The sequence below is a fragment of the Mesoplodon bidens genome (genome assembly GCF_964165515.1).
Source record: "Mesoplodon bidens genome assembly, chromosome: 12".
NCBI classification, from domain to species: Eukaryota; Metazoa; Chordata; class Mammalia; order Artiodactyla; family Ziphiidae; genus Mesoplodon; species Mesoplodon bidens.
In genome coordinates this window covers 61,038,496-61,055,305 of record NC_138168.1, presented here as the reverse complement: position 1 = coordinate 61,055,305, position 16,810 = coordinate 61,038,496, and the positions used below count along the sequence as shown (strand labels likewise).

General features: G+C 36.1%; 1 protein-coding gene across 1 annotated transcript in view; it reads right to left on the bottom strand.

The window, feature by feature from the left end:
- The window catches only part of LAMA2 (laminin subunit alpha 2), a 611,700-nt gene that overhangs the window by 92,978 nt on the left and 501,912 nt on the right, over positions 1 to 16,810 (bottom strand). Inside the window, exons 38-40 of the mRNA XM_081251375.1 lie at positions 13,323 to 13,439; positions 12,458 to 12,621; positions 10,978 to 11,116 (exon numbers count right to left, since the gene is read on the bottom strand). Of these exons, the coding sequence (XP_081107501.1) occupies positions 10,978 to 11,116; positions 12,458 to 12,621; positions 13,323 to 13,439 (420 nt within the window). The remainder of the gene's footprint in view (positions 1 to 10,977; positions 11,117 to 12,457; positions 12,622 to 13,322; positions 13,440 to 16,810) is intronic.

Here is a 16,810-nt window from a genome sequence, read left to right as displayed (position 1 = left end):
TTGTTACTTGATTTTTAGAGATTGTATTTTTATAAATAATAAGTTCTTCTCTGGGTATATATACATATATGTATTTATAAATTATCTAAAACCTTTTATTATATCACACAATATAGGATCTATTATTACATGTAGGTTGCTATATGTTTTATTAGCTAATAATCATTTATAGAAAATGTGAGATAATTTAAAACATCAGAGAAGGAAAGATACAGGAAAAAATAAAATGATAAAGTCTACAAAGATTTAACAGAGGCTTGGCACTTAATTGGCTTTTAATATATGTTAGTTTTCTTCTTCCTACTATTTGTTAAGTATTCATAGTGACTCGTTTAGGCATCATGTCATTGATTAATAGATGAATGAATTGACTGATTTACCCAATAAAAGTTTTTGGCTCTCTCAAGCACCAGAGTAAGCTCTGATTATTCAAAGATCGAAAGACTCTGCCTTCTCTAATGGAACTGAAGTGGAGTGGAGAGACAAACCAAAAAATCCTTATAAAGAAAATGATGACTGCCATAATGGAATATGGAAATATCTAAGTGTTTTGTTGTCAGAGGAGGGTCTCTTAGGGGGAGGAGATGTGCAGGTGAGACCTAAAGTTAAGTTTATCAGGATGGTTTACGCACACCTCACTGATGTATTATTTAAATAAGCAAATTTAAAAGTTATTGTTTATATTTCTTTCTATATTATATTTTTTATTATTTTTCTAAATGTTCCTGTACTAACTTCTTTATTAGAGGTAAATTTTCTGAATTCATTGAAAAAGTTGGTGCTAAGGAGAGATGCATAATTGTTTTTGTTTATTTTTGTTTTCTAAAGAAAGTACTAGCTGAAAATTCATCAGCGTGGTTTATAGCCTATTCCATTACTTCCTCTTTATGAAATAATTTATTTTAGAAGACAAGTGCTGCACATTTCCAAAGGGGATAATGTGTCAAGATAATATGTGACTTAGATGATTTTAAATTCAAAATCTTTTTAATAAAGAAAACTGTTCAAAATGTGCAGAGGTATATGTAAGGGCTGATAATTAGCTGCAGTGTGTTTATGTAAAATATTTATCAGAAGAAATTTATATTTGGGCATGTTAGGCTGTTGTTAAAAATCGGGGAAAAATTTCTTACTATAATAAAATAAATTCTTAGAAGAAATCGTGGTATCTAGCACTATATACATTTTAAAAGACATAACTTTTGAGAACACTGAAAAATGTGCAAGTGATGTTACTAGATATATTAAGCTACAAAACAGTTATGTAAAAATTACCCATTTGTACAAAAGCTATTTGCACAGGAAAAGGTATGGACAAATAAACATTATAAACGTCATTATTTGTGGTTGGTGAGATTACACACATTTTAGATTTTCTCCCTCTTGCTTGTCTGTATTTCCTATTTTGTTTTATAATGGACCTGAACTGCTTTTGTAACAATTAAAAAGATCATACACAATTTTTTAAAAAGGAAATCACTGTGTATTGATTTTAAAGGTGTTTTAATATAACCCATATTTTAAAAATCTACAGGATACTAAAATGAAATTGTGAATCAAAAAAATGAGTTCAGAAACAACCCAAAGAATGACTTTGGTCAGAAATCTGGTGAAAGAAAGGTTGTAGATCCTAGCATTGCATAATATCCTAAAATGGGACAGGGGTTAGATGAGTCTCTGGAGGACTGGAAGCAACTGAGCACACAAAGGAGACCAAGGGATGAAACAGAAAATCTCCAAAACTACTCATGAGAATTTAGAATTCATGACTGTGAAGTTGCAGCTTGAGAACACCAAGAAAGACAATTGAGAGAGGATTTAAAAGTATATAACTAGGGCTTCCCTGGTGGCTCAGTGATTGAGAGTCCGCCTGCCAATGGAGGGGACACGGGTTCGTGCCCCGGTCCGGGAAGATCCCACATGCCACGGAGCGGCTGGGTCCGTGAGCCATGGCCGCTGAGCTTGCGCATCCGGAGCCTGTGCTCCGCAACGGGAGAGGCCACAACAGTGAGAGGCCCGCATACCGCAAAAAAAAAAAAAAAAGTATATAACTAATTGAGAACAGGTTTTCACCAGTCACAGCATGAGAGCCACTGCTCCATCACCCTTGGGTGCCACTGGCTTGCTGCTGACAAACTGTTGAGGGTAGGATGGGTGGGTACCACAAGGAGTCTTGATTTTGAGTACAGACAATGGATAAAGGTCTATTGAGTTAGAAAACCTCCTCAGAGGGCTTACTGCTTTCTTTCCAGTTAATATCCAGAATCAAACTCAACACGGCAATTTCACTTCTTGATTATTCACATATTTATTATTGTATTTATTCCTACTGGTGGAAATCTCAAATACCAGGTCTGAGAGCATTGCTGCCTTGAATAAAATTAGTTTAAATTTATATTGCATTATAGCATCACCCCAAAGAGTTTCTGTGTTGCTGACTGATGTAACAAACTCTTTGATTTCCTTTTTAACACTTTATGCCCTCAATTTTTAAATATGCCAAATTCTGGGTAATCAAATAGAAGTTTGTTATTCTGCTTCCAATAGATTGTCTTAAAGTTATTGACGCAAATGAGTGTATCATGTACAAAGAAAATCAGTAAAGTCAGCTGGCTTGATGAATACCATTTTCACACACAGATTCAATATATTTCTATGTAACTTAGATCCTCACTGACTTTTTCGTATTTGTTCTTGTGTGACTCAGTTCTTAGATAAGTTGCTGAATTGCTGATGGAGAAAAAATGCTCATCAGTTTTACTGACAGATTCAATTGTCATGCTTATTATGGATTATACTATTTTTCCATTAACACTACACTGGTACAAACTTTAAATCCCGATGATTATAGATATAAATAAGAAGTGAAAATTACTGTTTGAATGACTCCTAAGTAATCACTGGCAGAATAAAATACAAGGTATATGCGAGCTAAAGTTTAAAACTTGACTGACACTATATTATATTGGGCCTTTTGAATGCAATGTGTATTCTGCCAATATTTGCACACTTCTTTATGTAGGAAATAAAAACTCAAAATGACCTTGCAAGTATTCTTTATGTATTTTGATTCATCCAATTACACAAAGCAAATATTAAATAAGACAGACTGAAAAGACGATATGACCACATTTCTAAAGAGATACTCATTAGAAATACCTTAATGTTTAATTCTATTGTAAGATTCACAGTGTTTAACTCTGTGATGTATTGACCAATAGCAGTGATATCAAAAGATTCTGGCTACAGATTAGGAACCAAGATGGCAGAGTAGAAGGACGTGTTCTCACTCCCTCTTGTGAGAACACCAGAATCACAACTAGCTGCTGGACAGTCACTGACAGGAAGACACTGGAACTCACCAAAAAAGATACCCAATCCAAAAGAGAAGCCACAATGAGGTGATAGGAGGGGCACAATCACAGTAAAATCAAATCCCATAACTGTTGGGTGAGTGAGTCACAGACTGGAGAACACTTATACCACAGAAGTCCACCCACTGGAGTGAAGGTTCTGAGTCCCATGTCAGGTTCCCAACCTGGGGATCCGGCAATGGGGGGAGGAATTCCTAGAGAACCAGACATTGAAGACAAGTGGGATTTGATTGTAGGATTTTGACAGGACTGGGGGAAACAGAGACTCCACTCTTGGAGGGCACACACAAAGTAGTGTGCACACTGGGACCCAGGGGAAGGAACAGTGACCCCAGGGGAGACTGAACCAGACCTACCTGCTAGTGTTGGAGGGTCTCCTGCAGAGGCGGGCAGTGGCTGTGTCTGACCATGGGGACAAGGACACTGGCAGCAGAAGTTCTGGGAAGTACTCCTTGGTGTGAGCCCTCCCAGAGTCCACCATTAGCCCCACCAAAGAGCCCAGGTAGGCTCCAGTGTTGGGTTGCCTCAGGACAAACAACCAACAGGGAGGGAACCCAGCTCCACCCATCAGCAGTCAAGGGGATTAAACTTTTACTGAGCTTTGTCCACCAGAGCAACAGTCAGCTCTACCCACCACCAGTTCCTCCCATCAGGAACCCTGCATAAGCCTCTTAGATAGCCTCATCCAACAGAGGGCAGACAGCAGAAGCAAGAAGAACTACAATCCTGCAGCCTGTGGAACAAAAACCACATTCACAGAGAGATAAGATGAAAAGGCAGAAGGCTATGTACCAGATGAAGGAACAAGATAAAATCCCAGAAAAACAACTAACTGAAGTGGAGATAGGCAACCTTCCAGAAAAAGAACTCAGAATAATGATAGTGAAGATGATCCAGGACCTCGGAAAAAGAATAGAGGCAAAGATCAAGAAAATGCAAGAAATGTTCAACAAAGACCTAGAAGAATTAAAGAACAAACAAACAGGGCTTTCCTGGTGGTGCAGTGGTTGAGGGTCCACCTGCCGATGCAGTGCACACGGGTTCGTGCCCCGGTCCGGGAGGATCCCACATGCCGCGGAGCGGCTGAGCCCGTGAGCCATGGTCGCTGAGCCTGCGCGTCTGGAGCCTGTGCTCCACGACGGGAGAGGCCACAACAGTGAGAGGCCCACATACAACAAAAATAAATAAATAAATAAAATAAATTTAAAAAGGTTTTAAAAAATTTATAGAAAAAATTGAAAATGTGAACATGCTTAACACCTAATGTCAATAAATAGTTCAGAAACACCTATTATAAGTACCACAACTGCATCAAGGAAGGATAGTTGGAGACTGAATATTAAACCAGATTAAAAAATAAGTTTTAAGCTTTGGGGATGATATACTATCGGCATTAAGCCAAGAGAGGGATCCGAATAGACTGCACAAAGTTTCTTAAAAAGCTATTACTTTAGCTGACACAACTCAGTACATGGACAGAATGCACTCAACTTGGAGACAAATCTTCTATCCTCAAATTCTGACCTGCTATCTTCTTTCCACAGCCTGATTAGGAAATTCTGGCACACCACTTGAACCTAATTCTAATCAATAAAAAAATCCTACAAGGCATCTACATTCAAATAAATATTCATAGGTGATCTCAAACTAAGTAGGGAAAGAAAGTAATTTTATTTTTTCTTTGAAACTTCCTTCTCTATTCAACTTTCCTATCTCTCTTGGCAGTATATATATCTTGTTCATTCTGAAAATCTGGAGCATCCTAGCCTTTCTAGATTCCTAGTATCAATGTTTGGAGATGGGAGGGGGCAATTTACATTTAGGGATCAGCTACTATATACCAAGTATTACCTATATGAAAATCATGGAATATTACTTGTGAAATAGTGCAAATGAAATTCTCACAGAGTTATTCATGCTTCTGTCCCCTCGAGGTCTATTTTCAGCTTAAATTTTAATTCTGGAGACATTATTTTCTGGTAAAAGGAAGTAGGAAGAGGAAAACACCACAGTCACTAAGCTGTGAAGTGGTGGCAGCAGGCCATGGGAGCAGAATGCCCAGAGTAGAAAGCAGGCAGAGATGCAACATCTTTCAAAGCCCCGGATGCTGCGGCTGTGCAGTTGGCGTCTGACCCAAAGCCTTTTCTCCCTAATTATTTTAAGATTTTGTTTTCTTTTCCTCTTTAGTTTCTGTAGTTTAACAATGACCTTTCCAGGTGTGGACTTATTTTATTTATTGTGATAGGCTTCCTTAACTTGAGAAATCATATCATATCCTTCACCAGCACTTGAAAAATTTCAGTATCTCTTTTACTATTACTATTCCCCGTTCTCACCCTTTTCAACTTCTGGAACTCCTAATAGATTTGCATTTCATTTTTACAATCTATATTCCTTGTTTCTTACACGCCTTTTATGTTTTACCATACTTGTTGCATTCTGGGTAATGTATTCATCTCTTTCTATTAACTCATTCTCTTTTCCTATATATTTTATTTTTAGAAATTTTATTTGCTTCTGTTGCAAATTTCCGTAATCTTCTGTATTTTCTCTTTTTATCGCTCTTTTCTATTCTTTTTAACATTTCAATACTTTTAAACATGTTTATTGTATATTCTCTTTCAGATTTTTGAATAACTTTAGGATCATGTTACATACTTTGCCTGCCTACCCTCTTTCCTACTTGATTATTTAGAGTGTATCTAAACAGACCACTTTTCTGTTTCCTTCTAGATGCTCTAGAGGTTCCAAGAGCCAGGATCAGTTCCCCTCCTCTCCCCATTAAATTTTTAGCTTGGAAAGTCTTGTACCATATGGACTTTAATCCATATATAAATATATATGGTATAAATTTGGACTTCAATCCACAGGCTTATGGTTTTAGCAACTTATGAGAGACATTTTTCACAACTGGAGGCATGAAAAGTAACAAGGCTCCTTGGCATGTTCTGGGCTAGAAGGAGTGTTTGTTGATGAGAACAATTGTTTCCAAGTCTCACGGTTTTGCATACTTTCGATTAGTCAAAAAAGACTCCCTCTTTTGTAGGTTTAGGATGATATCTGTGATGTCTTCTCTCCCGGCCTGGGCTTTAAAATCCCAGTCCCTAGACATATGATCTATATTTATGTTCCAAATTCATTGAGTCACCAAGCTGCCAGCTCTAGAATGTGCTATTCTGTTTTACTCTCATTTTTATTTTTAGATTTTCTTTTGTTTCCTCTTTTTTTTTCTTTTTTTGCGGTGCACGGGCCTCTCACTGTTGTGGCCTCTCCTGTTGCAGAGCACAGACTCTGGACATGCAGGCTCAGCAGCCATGGCTCACGGGCCCAGCCGCTCCGCAGCATGTGGGATCTTCCCGGACCGAGGCACGAACCCGTGTCCCCTGCATCGGCAGGCGGACTCTCAACCACTGTGCCACCAGGGAAGCCCCTTGTTTCCTCTTTATAAAATAAAGTATGTGTTAAACTTTGGGGAGTTAGAATTTACCTAGCAGTTCTGTGAATTTCTCACATTAGGATGGATCTGAATTATCTCAGACTGCCATGTTATCAGAGCTCCCTGACTTTGCTTTCTAGTATCCTTATTTTCTATCAGGCTTTTTCTCCCCACTGATCTGTCACATAAGAGTGAATTTACAAAAATCCAGTTTATTCTGTAGACTCAACCCTAAAGCAAGAAAAACTCCTTCAAGTTTCAAGTTTTTTAAAGAAAAAACTGCGAGTTTCTATGGATTTTTACTCTCCTCATACTAAGGAATCAACAGTGGGAAGTCACTTACCACAGCAGTTCACATATTTTTAGGATCAGGTGTCTAAGGCTTTAAACTTACTTAATTTTAGGTATATTTTCCTCCTGTATAATATTTTTTCAGAATTTCCCCCCTCTCTTTAGTTCATCTAAAGCCTACATATCACTTACACAGCACTGTTCTTTACTAACTCCCACTATTATTGTTTCTATGAGAAAATGCATTACTTACAAATTGCGCTCACTTTCTTCTGTATTTTATATTATTTTTTCCTAGATGCGCCTGAGAAAGATCATGCTGAAGATATTTAGACTTATGGCTCCCAGGAGTGTTGGGTAACTGTAGCAAGTGACAGAACTTGAATTTGGAGAATAAAGAGGAAGACCACATTGTGTACTGGTGTTGAAAGCAAGTATAAATTCTTCCCAATTTCTAGTGCTGATTCTTAGTGAAGATCAGACTAAACACTGAGACTGAGACTAATTGAGAAAGAGGATTCTGGATTAGAGGGTATTAAGGAATTTTGTTGGTGTGTGTTGGGGGGTGGAGAGAGAGAGAGAGAGAGAGAGAGAGAGAGAGAGAGAGAGAGAGAGAGAGAGAGAGATTCAGACAATAACAATGATTGCAGTGTAAAGAAGAGGGTATAGAAGAAAAAAGAAATCTTCAGTTGCTGGGGGAAGTGAAAAAGTGATTCTTTTTTTTTAAATGGAAGATACCTAGGGAAGGTGAGGACTGCCTACATTTTCTACACTGAAGTATGTATCACAGAGCACATTCCATTCACCTTGAGAAAGGGAGAGAGGGAGAAAAGAAAGGAAGGAAGGAAGGAGGACAACATTTCAGAATAGATGGAGATTGTGTGATTATTGTTGTGTGATGATTCTTCAGGATCTTAAAGAACCAGATCTAAGGAATCCATTCTACATTAGACTTCCTTTTTGTTCCTTCCTTTTGTTTGCTGTTTGGATATACCAGATTCAAGTGCAGAGCATCTAAGAACTTCCCAGTGAAAAGGGCAGAGGGTCTCATTTCCCAGTGCTACTGACACCGTGCCTATTGCCTCTGATGGTCATCCCAAGGATCCAGCAGCATATGAAGTCTACTTTTCTTCTACTTCCAAAATCTGATCTGCTTGATAACATAGGTTTTAAGTTCACCTATGATCTGGAAAAATATTTTAAAAGGTTTAATTCTCTGTTATTTTAGAGTCTGAGGACTTTTTATAGCATCAAAGCAGTAAAGATTACAAAAAAATTACTGGATCTTCATATTCTATTTTATAAATGGTGACATATTTCCTTTCTCTTTCTCCTTATGCCCACCAATGAGAGGTACAAAATGAAGTGTTATCTTGGAGATCATGTGTAGGGAAAACAATCTTTTGTACCAATAATATAATGATAGTATTTTTCTGCCTAGCACTAATAGAAATATAGTGTGTTTTTCATAATGTCTGTTCCTAAAATAATATTTCACTTTGATATTTAAATAAATTATATATACAAGGGGCTGTTACTCTTCACATAGGAACTATACTACAACCTTGAATTGTTTATAACCTCCACCTGCTTATTATTTAATTAAAATAAAGGATCAACTTTTTTCTCATTCATATTTTCCTTTCAATTCTATTGTTGATTATGTGTGCACTACAAATAGGTAGACTTAAGCAGATTTTTAAAAGTAAAGTGGTTTTACAAATGCTGTCAATTATGCTTTAAGACTATTCCATATTCATTTGTTTCTTTTCCTATGGTATTTTCAATGCTTTTTTCTTCTCACATTATCTTACGTCCATCTTCTTCACAGTAGTAATTGATTGCTTTATTGCTTGTCTAATATGTCTTTTTTCTCCTTGTATAAATTCCTGCTTTGTTTCTTTGTCTTTTGTTTCTAATTCATTGAAAACATTCTTCCTGCTTTGCAGGACTAGACTCAAATGACTCTTTCATACACAAATAATAAACTTACTCTTCTGTGTTTATCTATAGCTCTAGCAATAATACCAGCTCTAACATTTATGGAATGCTAGTACTATCTAGGTAATTGCTCAATTTAATGGCAAATATATTTCTTTTCCAGTATAATAGAACTATATTATAATGAATTATTAAAATTAAAACTTTATTTATTCTGTTCTTGAAACACGGTCCAACAAACTTTCTGGCCAGATCAGTCTTCTGTGTGTTTGTTTTTAGCCACTTAATAAATCAGTGATTCTCTTTAGCTTTTACTTTGTAATTTTTCAGACATTTAATTATTTTTCCATGGCTTATAGAGAAGGAATAACAATAAGAAGGGGACATGCTGTAATGCAGTAAAACTTGTCCTAGTTAAAACAAAAAACAACAAAAAACTTGTCTTAGCTCTATGTTTGAGTTTGGCTAGCCTATCATGTATAAGCATCAGTGTTGAGGAAAAGTGAATATTTCATGTTGACATGAATATGAGAGTCTCCTGAGTATAAAGTGATGGTATTAAATTTGGGTGAAAATAAACAGGTCTTTAACATAAAATGTTAGAAGTTCATAAAAATGAAGTAATGACAATAGTGAGGATTTTATTGGTACAAAATGTTGTAAATAGGCATGAAAAATGTCAATTAGAATGACATTCATTCATTTACTCACGAGTGTCTACTCTCTGTCAGGTACTGTGCTAAATCCTGAAAATGGTGATCCAATAAAACATGGGTCAGATGAAAATGGTGACCTTGAAGACTAGGATCTTCAAATAGATTTGAAAAATGGTTCATTTTGAAAGGATAATTGAACATAGGGAAGTTTCTGTAATAATTGTGTCATGATTTTGAATAAGAAATAAACAGAACATATGGTATTGGTAGAGCTCATTCCAGAGAAACCAAAACAGTACTAACTGCTGATGGAATATGATGCATCATTCACCATGACCATAAAATAAACCTGCTAAGAGTGTGGCAAATACCTTCAATATCCCTGAAATCCATGAAAGCATTGTGCTCAATACCAAAGCAAAGAAAATATGGATCTGTTTCTTCAACACCCACTATTTATGCATATTTCATTCACAGTCAAGTGTCCAATCAAATTCTTTTTCTCCTGAAATTCTGATGTATTTGGGGGATTCTGTGTGAAGCCAAAGGAGTAAGTGATGGTTCTGAACATTTTAACTCACCACGTGCTTCCTATGAAATGAAATTTGACCTAAAATAGTATTACCAAGGTTTATCACATAACTTGGTTACAAAATGTTGCTCTACATGTAAAGGAAAAAGACTTGTTACTATTGAAGATACTCAGATAATGTGCTATACTTAGAACCCAAAAACTTTAAAATATTAATTGCAAATTTATTTTGAACAGTGACAGCAGCCAAAAGTAGCTTTGAAGGTAAACATTTCAACTGATAAAAATAGTATAATAGTTTAGAAATATATGATCTGGTGTGTTTGTAAAATGTGCACCTTATAATCAAACTTTACATAGAATTAATCTGTATGTGACTATAAGCACTGGTGTTAATTTCCAAGGCACTTTCTTACTGAAGAATTATGGAATAATAGTGATAAATTTCCCTGTTCAGAGTCTTATGTTTGACTGTTTTTCCTTTGCGAGTTGGTGGCACAAACTATTTGGCATCTGCTATAATTTCAAGACCCTTATTAACAGTGGAAATTAGTGGGTGACTGAGAAAAGAGTTCTGCTATGACTGAGAATTTATTTCGGATAAAATTTAAAAGGAGCCTTTGAAAATAATACAAAACAAATATTCTAATTTACTAGCATTTTGCAGAGCTTTGAGAAATTTAGTTTAGGTACTTATTCAAACAGATTGACCTCCATTATCAGTACATAATGCTATTTGTTTCTTACCAGTTCTGTGGCTTCATGTGCAAGAACTTTGGCTTCTTTGGCAATTTTCTCAGCTTCATCAATATAGTCCTTAATATTGCTGTAAGCTTTGAAGGCTGCAGTGGCATTGAAGGAGATGTTTTTGGCCTCATCAAGGATTCTGTTGGGATTGTCCCAAAAAGGAACATCAGAGCAGTTGGTACTCAAATGAAGAACATCTTACTTATAACCAATATGGCTTCCAAACGATCATGGTCAGTATAATTATGTTAATTCCAAACCATGGTGAGGTATCTACTAATTGTATTATATTGTAGTTTTCAGTTTAAACTCATATTCCTAAATAATTAAGCAATGAAATACTACCAACGTATTTTTAAGTACCCATAGCATCCTCCAGAAGTTTCTGCAACCATGAGCACCATGCAAGTATGAGCAGTGAGATGATTCTTTATGTTATTTGTGAAGCACGCACAGGTTTCAGAGAACTTGTTCTATATTATTGGAATGAAGTTCACAAAATCTCTTTAGAGTAGGTGCACTTCTCAGATGAGGACAAATGAGTGTCGGTTAAATAGCTTGTCTCAGGTCACATGACCAACATGTCACTAATTAGCTAATTAAGGACTTGGAGACTACCTCTGTTGACTTCTAGCTTACTGCTCCATTTACCACCCTTCATGATAAATTAACAAAGTGTTAAAAAATGTTGTATACTTGTTATAAAATGAATTGTATGTACATTTTTTCCTAGGGTCTTCAAACATTAATATTTTCCTTTGTATCAAGAGTATTAAGTATTGAAACAGAACCTTACACATGTAGTATATTAAATACAGGTTCATTTAGGAAAATTATTCTTGAGGCTAATACACCTATTTTGTTATGACAACCCCGAATTTGTAGGGGAAGCACACCAGTTATACCTAGAAGGCTGTTTACTAGTCAAACACACCTCACCAGTTGCCCCTCCCTCACTGACCCGTATAAGAATCCCAGTTATAATGAGCTGTTATTTCACAGGGCAATATGTAATGTCTCCATGAAATTTGAAAGAAAAAACAAGACTTAAAGACTATGTATGGAGCCACATTTTCAAAAGCTACCCTTTAACAATAAATAGTTTGATTTCATTAAAAATATAAAACTGAAATTTGAAGCAGAATGTGTGTTTATACATTATTATTTAAAATGCTAATAAGGAAACTGCTGTGCTCTCCAATAAAGAACAGAAAATATTTTTTCTAAGTGTAGCCTAAGGCAATGTTCACTCCCCACCATGCCATATTTGAATCTACTTTTAACTCAGACTTTTGATGCTGCTCCAGTAGAGCTTTGCCCAGACCCTTCTAATTAGGCTTTTCCACAGAAAGGCCATGTAGCTCGTATGTGCATAATTACAAAAATCAAGATTTGAAAGCAACTCTCTACCATTTCTGCTAGTCAAAACTTTTGGAAAAGTGTCAAGATACATAGATACTTCCAACAACAAATGACATACCTATCAAGGACAGCAGATGAATCATTTAACTGAGCCGCATGGCTCTCAGCCTGGGACACCTTCTCAGCAAGCTTCCTGTCCTTTATTTCTTGGGAGAGGTCATCTATTTTATCTTTCAGATCCTCAGACAGGGGTGGCAATTTACTTTGAATGTCTTCAACATACTGATATGTAGAGAAAAGAAGGCATTTTAAGTAAGTGAATCCAAGCTTCCTCTCATTTACTAATTTCTCTTGGAAATCTAATTATACACGCTTAGGTTTTTATGAAACTTCAAATTTACTAACCTAGCAAAAAAGAATAGAAAATAAAAGCTATTATTTAATGATAGAGATTAGGAAATATATGAAGGCAATTTATACCAAGAAGAACCTGACAGTCTTTTTAAAAAAATGCTACTTTGTAGGTCTAAATGCATAAATGATAGTCATTGGGATCTTTTACACTATTTGCATTTCTATTACCATGCATCACCATATATCAGTATCTACTGCATTAGACAGTATGTTAAAAGTCTGTTTGTAGCTTTACATTTCTCTTTTAACTAATATTCTGTGAATATTGAAGCAGATTGTAAATGCTATCCTAGGAACAAGAAATGCCCTTCATCACTGTGAAAAAAATACAGGTTGGTGTGTGTGAGTACCCTCACCAGACATTCATGTCTACTGAGAGAATAATGTTAAGTTCTAATTGTTACCAATGGGTGAGTATGGTCACAATAGAATAAGGCAAAAACAACTTTATACCCACAAGAAAATAACAGTATTTGCTTATACTACTGAGATTTCTCATTGATTCTCATTTATGAGAGTTTGTATCATTATCATCTTTCTTTTAACTTTGGGTTTCACCAAATACTCACGTCTATGACTGAGTTGATTTCATCTGCAAGACGGTTGGCTTCATCAAGTATGTCAGTGCCTTCTTTTAAAGTGTCCTCAGTTTGTCGTTTGCCACTTTCAATAGCCTCCTTCTTTTTCTGTAGGACAGTATAAACAAAACATCAAAATGTCCTTTGGGGAAAACCCTATCCAGCCCTGTATTTCTGGCTTTCCTAAGCTGTCCAAACAAGGCTTTGCAAACAAGATATGTCATGTTGACTGTGAGACTACATGAGAGTGATATAGACTACCCAGCCAGCCCTCCAAGAGTTACTTTATTTAAATACCTGTACAGGTACTTTTTCCTCCTATTGTGAGAAAGTCATGCAAAAGAAGAAAAGTTATGTGATGGTAGCTGAGGAATTAAAAAAATATTTTTAAAGTGAGATGGACATCCATTTTAACTGAAATGTAAGTACTGAATATGCATTGCTGAGCAGGTGGTAGTACACTGAATTACATTGGAATGAGACATTAAATTCCAGAATCTATGTCCAAATGAATGTTCTGTGAGCATAAATGTAAGCAGATTTATTCTATGGGAGTTCTGTAAAAATTGGAAGAACTGGGATTTTATTTTTTTTATTTGTTATTTTTTTTAAAAAATAATTAATTAATTTTATTTTTGGCTGTGTTGGGTCTTCGTTGCTGCACGCAGGCTTTCTTTAGTTGTGGCGAGTGGGGGCTACTCTTCATTGCGGTGCATGGGCTTCTCGTTGCGGTGGCTTCTCTTGTTGCAGAGCATGGGCTCTAGGGGCACAGGCTTCAGTAGTTGTGGTGCACGAGCTTAGTTGCTCTGAGGCATGTGGGTGCTTCCCGGACCAGAGCTTGAACCCGTGTCCCCTGACTTGGCAGGCGGATTCTTAACCACTGTGCCACCAGGGAAGCCCAGAAGTGGGATTTCAAAGGAAACTTAGGGAAAGGACTTTCCAAAAACAGAGAGAAACTCTCACATGGAAGAATAAACTTGATGGACTGTTCCATAAAAAAGAGAGCAGGCTCTAATTTTTCTCTGAAACTGATAGTTTGTCTCAAACCACATGAAACTCATTCCTACTCTGGAAGAGTAAAATCAATGAGAAAGATATAGTGTTATTTCTCCGTTTGGAACATAAATTTGCCTTCTTTTTCTTTCTATTTCTGACTCATTCTTTCAATTACCTTTTTACCTGTGGATTTAACTGCATCAATTATAATTTTAAGCCTTTGCCATTTACACTTTTTATATAAATAATAATGCTAGTTTATATATTCATTTAGATTTCAGTATGTGCCAGGTAGTTATAAGCTTTCCTCATTTAATTCTATACTAACACATGTCCTGTGTTTATCACCTTTTAAATGAATAGAAAATTGAACAAGTTAAGTGATTTACCCAAGGTCACACAGTTAGTACAGTGTAGTTAAGATTTGAATCCCAGTCTACCTAACGATAGAGATTCGGTCTTGAGCTGTGAAAGCACTGACTTTCCAATTGTGGAAATCACACTTCTTATTTGCACACTTCACTTCTTCTTATTGTGCTAATTTCACACCCTACTTTCCCTACCTCTTCACCAACCACTTCAATCTGCTGCCAGTACACACATCTTATTCCTGCCTCTGAGCCTTTACAGTTGCAGTTGCCTTCACCACGTGCCCTTCCCCAGTTCCTTGCCTTGTTTCCTCCTCCATTTAGCTTCATGTAAAATGCTTATTCTCTCAATACTCAAAATAAGGCCCATTGACCAGCAGCATTGGCATCACTGGGAAGCTTCTTAGAAATGCACAATCTCAATGCCTTTTTGGGAACTACCAACTCAGAATCTGCATTTAACAAGAACCCTAAGTGATTGATATACACAATAAAATTAGAAAGAAATTGGTTTAGAACACAGCCTGGCACACAGTGAACACTACAGAATTGTTAACTATTATAATTATCTTATTTTCTTTTCCCTAGAACTAATTTATCTGAATTATATTTTATAGGGTGGCCATCGATTATAGAAACGTAGATAATATGATTTTATTTTTTGTATAGATTGAACCATCTTGATTGCTTCTTCTAAGAGTTGCTAAAAGCACAGGCTATTTAATGATAATCAGACACCAATTCATCACAAGATGCATGCATAGGGAGGAGAGGAAATGTACAGCCCATTGAGCTGGACCTAGTGGACGAAGGATAACATTTAATTCGTCAGGCAATATATTGAGAACAAGTCACTTATTAGGCATATTAGCCCATGCTCCAGACTTTATGGCCATATTATATTCTTATTTATTGGTTTAGTGACTATCTTTCTCACTATAATATAAATTCCATAAAACAGTCTTTGTATCACTTTATCTCTAGTACCTAGAAGAGTTTCCTCAATAAATAGTTCTGTTTGCACTGGTGACTCTTGGTTCATTCAACTACTCCCATGCCTGGCTAAATCAGAGAAATTTCATTCTCCCTTCATGAACAGTAAATGTAGAGGTAGTCCTGATGTTCCTGGTTATAAGGCATATCTTATTTTCCATAGGTCTGACACTCTTATATAACTATCAGTTTTAGCCCTTAGCTTTTGTATGAACTGATTTAAAATTGACCCTGGACAGACATTCAAGAAACTTTCTTTAGCATGGCTTGTTTGTATTTATGAATCAAGGTAACAAAATGCTGTATCAATAGGAGGGAGAATATTTCCACCTATATGTGAGGTGGAGAGCTACATTCATTTTGGTTTCAATTAAGCAGTGAGTTAGAATCTTTATAAAAGCTCTCTTTGAGTCACTTTAAGGAACCCATTTTTATGCAAAGGTCAAAATGTGCTTTTTTTTATCACACTGAAGCAGAAATGATCTAGGGATTAAAGAGATTTCAGTGGTGGCTAGTTTCAGATTAGACACTAATGAAATTTAGCTTTGAACCAAGGAAAGATGAAGATTTGGAGCTCCTAAATATTGATAAAAGCATCAATATAACATTTATTTGTGTTTGCTTTATAGTACTTTCTTCATTGAGAAAGAACATTTCTGTTCTATCTTTGTGCCAGGTACTATTCTCTGCCCTGGAGATACAGTGGGCCAGAAGACATGTTTCTAATGGCTTTCTGGAGGGAAAAAAATTGAATGAATATATTAATGTATATTTTTAATGATGAGTGCTATAAAAATAAATAAAGACAGGGAATGGATAGAGAAGGATGTAGGATATAAAATACTTAAAGATTGGAAGCTTTGAGGAACAAAAGGGGGGCTCATGTTTAAAGAGAATTATTCTCCAAGTGTATACCACAAGCATAATTGTTAAGTGATTCTGATTAGACACCAAAGTTGTTGTATTTCTACTTTTACCTTCTAATTAGATCTTAATTCATTCCAGAGCCTTGTAAGGTTAACACTTTTTTTTTTTTTTTTGCTGAGGGGGGTTGCTGGGGGTGGATTAAGAACTTACAAAAGTTATCTTCCTGTCTATCTTTATCTAGCAACTCATCCTTCC